Below are 11480 nucleotides of genomic sequence, written 5' to 3' on the forward strand. Positions count from 1 at the left end.
CCCCTCTAGGGTGAAGGGTTTAATATCGGCTATATAAGCAAGACGTTCAGCAGTATTCGCCGGCTTCGAAGAAGTCCACATCGGTTGAAAAAGGAGATAGTGTCATTCTAAGCTTAAAAAATAGCCATTGGTATGGCTAACGCGAACCCTGTGGTGAGTTGAAATGCAAAAATTGGGTTGAAATGAAACGTAGTTAGTTTTAAAGGAAAAATAATTATCGACCATTTCCACTGATGACGACAAAAGAATCCATCTTTGTTATGGCCGTTACATCGCACTTGTTTATCTCAATCGAAGATTGGGGAGATTTTTGTGTCGAAAAGTCAAACTTCCTTTGTTACATGTTGGTACGACGGAGAAAATTGATATTTTTGTATATGAATAGATCTATAAATAAATTTTGCTCTCAATAATTTTTGCGAGCATCAACACAATCACCTGTGCGCAAGTACTGACCAAGGACAAGTGATGAGTCTTATTATTTAAAAAAAAAAAATAGTAAAGAAATCAATAGATAAATAAGAAGTGGTCATTTCCATACATTGATAACTAACTATTTCAAATATATTTCTTTACATGAAAGCATTTTTGATTTAAGCCAATAACAAATTTTTTAAAGTTAAAACTGACCAGAACATGTCTGTGTATTTGTAATGTTTAAAATGATTTTTTTCTAACTTCTAAAAGATTCAAAGATTTTACTCTTACTCTGGGATTATTAGCCTGTATGGTTCAGCGAAAGTATGTAAATGTTTAATAACTTTATAATGAATGAATTAATAAATATAGATTGAAAGAAAAAATTGTATTACTGCTGATTTGTACTTCGACACTCAATGTCACAACATTGGGTACTATAGATAATGTATTGAACATGCAAGTCGAAGCATCAAGTACCCAACGACCAGAACTGTTTGATGTATAGTAACATTGTGTGTGGGTGTGCAGAGAGTCACGAAATTCTGAGAGAAATATTGAATTTGTCATTATTTTCAACAGATTATTTATGTTTGCTCTAGCTTCCTCCGTTATACATTTGCGCTCCTGCTTTCAAACCAATGCTGTTTATCTGATAAAAAGTCTTGTGTCCTTGATAACACTGTACACTTGGTGCTTGTTGATGATGTAATGTTTATACCATTAATAATATCTAAGGATATAATGAACCAGTTTGATTAATGAAGGACAATTATAAACATTGCCTCTTAGAGATACACCAAACCCCACCCCACCCCCAACCATTCATCCGCCTAAATTAAAATAAGATGCAAAGTATAAGAATTCAGAATAAAAAAAAATGTAATTGGCAGCATGAAAAGTCAGAAAGAATTAGGTACTTGGAGAGTTCCCTTTAATGATATGCCTGAGAGACCACCCCCACACAACCATTTGTTTGATCTTGACCAAAAACATTTTTTTTTAAAATTTAAATTCATTACTAAATATTAATTAACCATTTATATCCATATGAGGATATTATCTGGATTCTTTTGATTCAATTCAATTCGATCCAGGAAGTACAAAATATCCCAGTAAAATAATGGTATTTATTGCCGTTCCTTATGAATGTACTTGAATATGTGATGTATTGTAGATATCAATTTGGTTTGTGTGAGTTGAGTAATTAGCTCACCAGGGTATAAATGAATAATTTATTCACTACTGATATTAACTGGCACAGGGACTTGCTTCAATACAAATTTTAAATGAAATCACAATATACATCGCATAAACATAGAGTTTGAGTAAAGGGTGTCCAGTGACCTTGAACCAAGTTTCAAGGTCAAATGTGAAGGTCATAGCAGAATAATAAGAACAATCCTTGTCCAGATCATATCTTTTTCTTCCTTTGGTCCAATCTAGCTCATACTTCACTCACAGAGTGCCTACAATCAAAGGGTGCGCAGTGACTTTGAATCATATTTGTAGGTCAAGTGTCAAGGTTGTATTGGATCACACAAATTTTTTTATCAGAGCATACATATACTCTCCACTTGGCCCTATTTGGCTACTACTTCTCATTAACAGAGCTTTTGGATTAGTGGTGTACAGTGACTTCATACAAGTTATAGGCCAAGGTCAAAGAATAATTCACTGAAATGCTTTTCATCCTATTGTCCATTATTTAAGCAGGACCCTTTGAGATGGTCACCATCTCTTTGTTGTCTAGTTGATATTTAATGTCATTTTCAAATTATTTTTTGATGATTTTTTTAAACAGTTTCTGTTTATCTAAAGAATGCTAGATGGAGACTTTTATGTAGCATTTAGTAAAGTGAAAGGTCAAGGTTGATGGCATCAACCTTTGACCCATTTGACCTAGATTCCTAATTGCCATCAACTTGATGGCAATGAAGAATCTAGGTCATTGGTCAATTTTTCGTAGTGGAACTTTCATTGAAGGAGACATGATCTTTCCCAATCACATTTTGTTTTTCCTTTGACAGCCCCGTTTGTATAAAACGGTGGTAGAGGATGTCATTTCCAACGTGAGGGAAGCTTTCCTCGACGAGGGAGTGGACGAACAAGTTCTACAGGAACTGAAGCAGGTCAGTTTTAGGTCATATGGTAAAGCATTTACACTGTATATTATACGTAAGGTGAAGTCTGTAAGTTAAAGTCATGTGGTAAAGTTTACACTGTATAAATGCAGGTTAAATTAATGTGTGTGGTAAAGGATATGCAATCACTGTTGTTTGTATGTTAGTATAAAGTGATGTTAATATCTCATTAAGCAAAAAAAATCAAAATTTCCTTATAACATTAACTGACTGGATCTTCTTTTATTGATTATTGATTTTATTTCATTTTGCCTTAAACTGCTTTTCAATCCAGTACTTTAAAATTAAATGGAAGTGTTGTGGATTTGATTTATTTTCCTTTTTTTTTTTTTTAATTAAAGTTATGGGAGAACAAACTAACACAGTCAAGGGCCCTGGATTCTGGCCCTGAGCCCTCAGAGTCTGTCATGATCCCCTCCACGATACAGTACATCCCACAACCTGTACAGAACGCCCCCAGTAAACAACAGTTTAGTGAGTATATAATGGATAGAAAATCTTTTGGAAATCTAAAGGGGAATCTCAATCCATGCATTACTGATTGGCATATCTGTAAACAGAATAGAAATCAATGGAAACTGTTTGTAGATTTGTTAAAATGCTATTTAAAGATTTTGACACTTTTATTTCAATAATCTGTAGTTGGAGCATCAGGAGTGGTTACACAGAATATGCCTGTACCTGTACAGATCGCAAGCCAAGACATCGTGAGTGTAGACATTATATGTCTATTTTTCATAATTCATGCATTGAAAGAAATGCATGTGATATAGTCAATTTGATAGAGTTCCTATCATGATATTTTGATCTTTGTTGAGAAAAAAAAAACTGCAGAACTATATCCATTCAGAAAAGGGGTATAAATTTATGGTGGGAAGGGTCCCTATATTTCATTTTTTTGTGACCATTTAATGTTGTTTTGTATTGCAGAGTCAGCCAGCTGCAACAGCGCACATGGCATTACCTCAGGGAGTCCTCCAGCAACAGCTGCAGGCCCTGGCCTCTCAAGGCCTTACCCTTCAGCCCACAGGTAAGTGGACTGTTACCAGCTCAGTTATTCATATAGGACTCCTGTCTTAGCTACAGAGATGCAAAATTGGTCATCGTCCCAAGCTAAAATAATTCTATGATATGCTGTGAACTAAAGTGACAGTTTTGCTTGCCCTTTGACGAAAAAGATGGCAATGATATAAAATTCAGTTGATTATAATTGTGTATTAATTATGAAAATTGATAGATATAAATGCTTCCCCCTGCAGGGAATGGTCAGTTTATCATCCAGGCCTTGCCCCAGCAAGGTGCCCATGGTCAGATAGGGGCCCCCCAACTCCAGCAAGTGACCATCTCCCAGGCCAGTATCCCCACCATGATCCAGCAGCCCCAGGGCCAGCAACAGGTAAGAGTCCCCTCCCCCCTTTCCCCTCTTTTCTTGGGTGTTACTGTTTCAGTTCATGTTTATATAATCAATTTAGAATAAGTAAAAAGTTTTTTTTGGGGTTTTTTTATACATTGATCACTGTCCTAATTGTGTTTTTCTTATCCTATTCAGCAAAAACATTAAACATTGTTTGTGAAACTGTAATACATGTATATCAACTGAACATTTCAATACATGTATGTTGTAATTACATATACATTTAATGTAAGTTGAGCTTTGCTAACCTAATCAAGATTTAACATTGACAATGCATTTAATGATTGTTCATGAAAATACAGATCCCTTTCCTTTTCAGTTGTTCTGTAATAAACATGTTGAATGCATAATGTATAAAGATTTAAACCTGTCACCAGCTAGTGTCATCGATCTTATTATGAACAAAAAATTCTCATTGAAAAGTAAAAACTGAGACTTTTTGAAAGTTCAAGAGTCTAGTCTAAATCTATATTTATATGCATTGCTTATCATTTATCAAAATTTTTGTAGCAGAAGACACATCAGGTGTTGCAGCTGGATGGAGCAGGAGACTCCAGTTCTTCAGAAGATGAGGATTTTGATGATGATGACGATGACAATGAAAACGACGATGATGCCAAAGAGGATGACAATGACGAGCAGGGAGAAGAAGAGGTAATAAATGAATCTATGAGAATGAATTTATGTAACAGCTAAGTTGAAGGTATATCATTAAATTAAGATGTCTGGTACATTTAAGGAATAAGGAGTCATTCTTTGAGTATTTTGAGGTGATAATTTTGGTCGGGGAGTAATCAAATCCAGTAATGCCCAAAGGCTTTATGATAGATTTGATAACGCTTCGACAGTAATTATCACCTCATAATATTCAAAGAATGATTCCTTATTACTTATATAATTTTCAGCAATTCAATATTAGAATATTGGCATTTATGTGTTTTCGTTTCTTTTAATTATGAAAACCCAGTTTGCACCCAAACAATACATCATTTGAATTTGTTGGACCGTGCATTACAAAATTGATTTGTATTGTTACCACAGACAAAGACAATGAAAAATGTCAATATTTTTATATAATTGTTCTGTTTAATAAACATTAATTTCAGTTACGGAAATTAATTGAAAATTGACTGAAGTCAGAATCCTGAATTGTTATGAATTTTAAAATTTCTTTCAAGAATTACTGTAAAATTATTATTATTTGTGGTGGCTAAATTTTGTGGATTTTCATGGGTACCCCTCGCACACAAGTTAAAAACATCAACAAGTTATAGAACACAGTCTTTATTCATTACACATAAATGAAATAGCAAACATACAAAATTACATCCTTACAATCTTTTGAAAAATTGTCATTTGATCCTTGAAATTTAGCCTTCCAAAATTTAAATGTTAAAAAAGGAAATGAAAATTCCATTGTGGGATTTTTTGGCTTAATAAATACAAAAGGTGATGGTTTGGGGAGGGGGGGGGGTATGGTAAATAAAATATTAAGGTGTTTGTAAGAAATCATGTTGAAAGATTAGTTATTTTTCTTTTTCAAGATATGTTAAATTTTATTATGTGAATGATTTATTATCATACTCTCCAATCTAAATACAGTTGCTTTTTCCTCTTATTTCCTGTAGGAGCCCCTGAACTCCGACGATGACGTGAGTGACGAGGACCCGTCCGATCTGTTTGACACCGACAATGTGGTGGTGTGTCAGTATGACAAGGTACACACTCAATTTGTTTGTTCATAATGTGTCAATTAGAGAGTGTTTGTTTATATCATTCACTATGAAGTTTTTTTAAGTAATTTCAAAAGAAATTACAATGTACCGATAACTATGTACAGTCAAACTTCGTTATCTCGAACTAGATGGGATTGTTTGAAAACTTCAAGATATCTGAGTATTCGAGATATTGTGGGTAAAATACATAAGAAATAAATGGTTGGGACTTACAAAGGACTTTGACATATCCATTGTATTCAAGATTTCAGAGTTCGAGATATCGAAGTTCAACTCTATTTGTACTTTAAGAGAAATTTTGTTCATATCATTCAGCATAAAGTTATTTTAAGTTATTTCACAAGAAACCACATTGTAACCATGCATTTTTACTTTTAGAGAGTGTTTGTTTATATCATTCAACATGAAGTTATTTTAAGTTATTTCACAACATACTGCAATATAACATTAAACTTGCACTTTTATAGAGGGTTTGTTATTGGGAAATCATGCTAATGGCCTCATAAACACCAACAGATCATCTGATGTATTTTTATTTGATTGAAGATTTGTAATTCATACATTTGAGATGAAAGAGTCTAGTGTTTCAAATATTGTGCTTGAATTATTTTTCTACATATTAAAAAAAGAAACTGTAGGTAGTTGTTTAATCTGAATGTAAAATTTTCATTGTTAAGCTTAATTGATTATTTCTTTTGATTTTTTTTAAACAGATAAACAGAAATAAAAACAAGTGGAAGTTCCATCTGAAAGACGGAATCATGAATCTCAATGGAAAAGACTTTGTCTTTCAAAAAGCTACGGGAGATGCGGAATGGTGATGTGTGCATAATGCTTGGAGAAAAAAAAAATAGACAAGAAAACATGTCAAAAGAAAACAAAGAAAAATTCATATCAGTTGCATGTTGGCAAAAGTCAGGACTGCTAGTGGGACAACTGACCAGCAGGCCTAGACTATGACGAGGACCATTAGATGGACGGATGTTGTTTCGGATGTACGACATTTTTTTTTCTCTCTCTTATGAAGAGGTGCTAGGTAAAGATCACATGACAGGAAGTACGTGTATCGGTAAATATTTCGTGACGTATTCCCAGGGTTAGATTCTGAGAGGAGATGGCAGGAAGAGAGACCTTTTATTTTTCTTTTGTGCTTTTTGCTCCCCATTTAATCATATCATAATCTTTCCCTTCAAATTTTTTTTTTTAATTTAGAATAAGAGGAAAAGAGATTTTTTTTAAAGGACAGCGATTTCTTTTCAAACATTTTTTCTTTAATATTAAAACTTTAAGAAATATTTTTTGATGGACATTCTCTTTTTACAAGGACTTGTATTATCAAGCGATAAAAAATTCACACAGTGAGGTCTTACGGCTTTAACTTTTTGATTGGGGCCAGAGCATATCAATTAGATTTTGAGATAACAGGATTATCTTATTTTTAAAGTTTAAGTTTTGTTTTGAGGGGATTTTTTTTTTTTACTTTCAAAGTCCATGTGCTGCATGCATTCCTTAATAATTAAGCAAGTCCTAAGAATGAATCTCCAAACTATTACTCTGAAAATGAAATCTTTTCCTCCCTCACTGACTTTTCATTTTATGTCTGAGCTAATTCATTTACCTTCATATACCGTCTTAAAGTAATGTATTTTGGTTCAAACAGTCATTTCTTCATTTTGCTCTTTAAAAATTTCCATATTTCAATAAAATGATCAACACATTTTTATCTAAATAGAACTTATATGAAGTTTTCTTGTATTACATGCAATTGATATCTTCTCATGTCCAGTATTTCTGTTTAGCCTTCCTTTTAAAAAGAGATTCTTGTTGACCAGAAATCACTTTTGCTTTTCCTAGTTTCACTTTCACTTTGTTCTTCAGTATGATCTTTCATGCAATTCAGGAAAGTATGCTTGTGTGTATTTTTCCTCAAATTGACTTTTTTAGTACCGTAGTTTTATTTTAAAATTTATTAAGCATGCAATAGAAAAATGATGTATGAAAGCTTGGAAACAAAAATTGCTGTCAGATTATATTTATTTGCTAGTCATTGTACTGTTTTTGTATTAGATCATTGTGTATGGTTATCCCCTCTTTGAATACAAAAGGAACTCCCTCATATTCTGCAATGGTCATCGAGACGTAGTTGGTAGTTTTCCGAGCCAGTACACATTTTGCTGCTTGCCATTTTGTCATTTACTGCAAAAAAAACCACCAAACAAAACGGAATAACGGATTAATGCTACGGCCAAAAAGAATAATGTCCGAGATGGTTTGGTTAGTTGTATTGAAATGTGGCATTTTTTTTTTTTTAAAGATCAGGGATGTTATTGAACCAAATAACCTGCAATCCAATTAATCTTTTTTGCCAAGTCCGTTTGTAGAAAAAATTGCTTATTCTTTTCTTCTATTTCTTAACTTTATGGTTCTTGCTTAAAACTTTTTTTCTCTTATTCTATTGTATGGCAGGAATTGAAGACCACTATTTTTTGTATTTTCACTATCTGAATATTCCCCTCCCCCCCATTAAAGGTGAACATAAGAGATTTAGCTAGCACAACATATCTGAAGCGAAGAAAAATTTTATTAAAATATGCAACTTCAAGATGAATAGAATATGTTAGTTTGTTGTCAACATATACACGTATTTTAAAAAAAAGTGTTTTGGATTTTTAAAATGTATTAATTAAAATTTCCCAGAGAATAAAGTTTGCAAGTTCTTGATAGTGAAAACTTAATTACTCTGAGTGTAGAATTGACAAAGACTCTATGGAAGACATGATTGAAGGTAAAAAGTTCCAGAGGTGAAGAAGAAAAATTAGGCAAGCCAGATAGAAATTGTAGGGTGTGCTTTTTTTTATATTTTGTAAAATGAAAAAAAATATTAGGTTGTGATTTGGATCTTTGTTGTTGTTTTTTTTTCTTCATTTGAACTAGACAGATTAGTCTAAATGTGTCGAAATGTACTTCTTTTTACTGAAGCCAAGGACATGAAAAGACATGTCTACAATAGAAGTTTACACCTATGTGCTTGTAGACTTTATATAGGTGTAGATAATTACTCTCGTGGTTTTTCTCCCAGTTAGTTTATATAAATGAATTTGATAAAATGTATCATTTTTAGAGTAACTGTATTCTAGTCATTTCATTGTGGAATTCGAGGTGGATTTTTTTTCAAAATAAAAGAGTTATTGACATCAAAGGGTGAAAAAAAAAGCATTGTAATTTTTTGTTTTGAAGTCTCAGTATATTCAATACATGTACAGTTTTTAATTTGCTACAAAAAAGTGAATTTTTAAAAAGAGGGATTGTATGAAATATTGATAACTATGAATTCCCAAAGGTGCTGGATTGTCAATATTAGAGAAAATATCCTGATAGTAAAAAGATTTTTTTGTGAAGAGTGCAAAGTATTGTAACTTGTGATTGGCGATCCATGGGTTCTGATGTACAGCATATTGAATGGGTTCTATGTATCGATACCAATGCTGTCATTACAGTGTATTTTTTAATATGGTGTTTTTTTGTACTCTACATTTTTGTTTGGATGTTATATCACAAAATTATTATGTGATCAAATTTTGAATATATCAATTGTTGTGTGTGTTGTTATGGTGATGATGAAACTGCAATTTTTTTTTATTTTGACATTTCTTGTATTCCATATTTTATATAAAAGATGAGAATTGATAAAAAAAAGAAAAGAAAAGAAAGTAGAAATAATACAATCACACCCCCTTTTCCAAAAATAGATTTGATTATGGACCACACAATGAAGATTTTTGGTCAACCCTGTCCTTATGAAGAAAAAAAAGATTAGGATGAACGGATTATGACTTTTGGTGATGATTCCAATTCATGTGCAATGTGCCATATGCATTCAATCATTGTCTGTGTGTGTGAGTGTGTGACCCTTACATGTGTCCGACAGGACTTATAGCTTGATGTATAAAAGATTATATAATGATCTTCTGGTGCACCCTGGTTTCATCTATTATAACTTATTACAATAAAAAAAAAATGTTTATATATAAAAAGTTGTGTGGATTTTTTTGTTTAGAAAGTTGGCCTAACAAGAAAGGTATAGTTATATGGGCGTTGGATTCATATTAAGAGGGTTCGCTGGTCTTGCCATTTTGAGACTAATTTAATTTAATCTCATTCAGAAGGAAGGCTCTGTAGTTTGTATACAGATTTAGGGGGATATTCAAAATTTAAATGTAATGCGGTATATGTGGATTTTTTTCCTGTACGAACTGCTGCAGAAATATATTTTGTACCATAAAGGATAAAGCGCATACTATATTAACTAAAATGTTGCTTGAATGAAAGAGCCTGTCCGTCTGTAAGTCCGTGATGTGTACAACAAATCGGGACGGTATCAACATTATCATCCTTCAAAGATGGGAAGTTCTTGTACATGTGTAATTATAAAGATAGGATATACTAGCCAGGAACTATTATTCACATTGACACAGTTTGTTTTGTTCCGGGGCATATGTGTCTAACTTTTCACGTAAATCACGGTAGTAAATGTCAAGTTATTGAAGTAAAATGTGATTAATATAGCATTGAATGATTTATTTTTGACGTCGTCGTGTCAATAACTGCCGTCAGGTGAGCAGACAAATTGAATAACGCGCGTTAGCGCGTTATGATAATTTGTCTGCTCACCTGACGGCAGTTATTGACACGACGACGTCAAAAATAAATCATTTAATGCTTATATTTACATTCCCTTACTGAAGAAATCAATTGTTTACTTAAATAAATCGATATAAAGTGCAGATCACGGAGGGAGTGAATAAGTAAAAGCAAGAACAGCTGTTTTGTAAAACCGGTTTAAACTGGTTTTCACATAGACTGTTGAGATGAGATCGACGAGCATGAAAATATAATCCATGATAAATAACTCTTGAAATGTTGCTTTTAACAATAAAGTCCACTTTTTGTTTAATAATTATAAAACATGGTGTTTTGACAACGTTCATGAAATACATTTTTAACCGATAACATAGAAATCACGGTTTAAGAACTATTTATGTATATTACTCGTAAGTTCATACGCAGTGAATAGGTGTTGCATTTAGAGGCATTTAAACATCACGGAATTTAATGGAAAAACACAGTAGAATGTAAATATATGATTTAACACTACAACGTGTGGTAAATTACACCAAAATGCGGTAAAAGTGACTACGCCCTGTAAAGTATATATGTACTGCAAACCAAGTATTATAATCGTGTCTTTCTATCTGCTTGAATGTCACGAGACAATAAATTTGGTTTACCCTTACATGTAGAACCTTTCCTAATAGTCTTAACATTTAATTCTGAAATAAAGCTTTGGGTGATTTATTAATTGCCGTTATGAAAGATATTTGTTGATGGCGCAGACAATAGAATGCTTTCTTTAGTGCTTTATAAGGGTACTGTAGTTCTACATGAAGGTACAAGTAGCTATCATCGCAGACAAAAAGTCTTGTACATATATAAACAGTTATATGTCAAGTCAAAAAAAAATTCTGCAATGATCGCTTTTTTCATTGTCCGTATGAAACACCATCTTCCCCAAGTCAAGGGTTTCTGATCCGCTCCGATTTAAATAGAGTGGAGCGGATCAGAAACCATGATGAAACGCCAAAGAAAGCATTTTTGTTGTTTTTATTTACATCTAATTCTGAATCATTTAATCAATTATCTATGTATAAAAGTGAGTAAAGGTAAATATAAAAATAATTATTATGTCGATCAGACATTACATTGAAGAGA

At 32.6% G+C, this 11480-nt stretch overlaps 1 protein-coding gene across 2 annotated transcripts; it reads left to right on the forward strand.

Moving 5' to 3' along the window:
* Window position 1: 1 nt before the first annotated feature.
* Window positions 2-9745, forward strand: LOC128176407 (transcription initiation factor IIA subunit 1-like). Of its 2 annotated transcripts, none has more exons than XM_052842712.1 (9): window positions 2-153; window positions 2448-2549; window positions 2903-3035; window positions 3204-3268; window positions 3492-3591; window positions 3821-3957; window positions 4489-4629; window positions 5604-5693; window positions 6425-9745. In XM_052842712.1, exons 1-9 carry the CDS (start codon window positions 133-135, stop codon window positions 6530-6532), a joined length of 897 nt encoding a protein of 298 aa, XP_052698672.1. In that variant the 5' UTR covers window positions 2-132; the 3' UTR covers window positions 6533-9745. The 2 variants fall into 2 exon arrangements, with proteins under 2 accessions (XP_052698672.1, XP_052698671.1); XM_052842711.1 differs by having other exon boundaries at window positions 3-153; window positions 4486-4629.
* The last annotated feature ends 1735 nt before the right edge of the window (window positions 9746-11480 follow it).

This window comes from Crassostrea angulata, chromosome 3, assembly GCF_025612915.1.
Source record: "Crassostrea angulata isolate pt1a10 chromosome 3, ASM2561291v2, whole genome shotgun sequence".
Taxonomy (NCBI): Eukaryota; Metazoa; Mollusca; class Bivalvia; order Ostreida; family Ostreidae; genus Magallana; species Magallana angulata.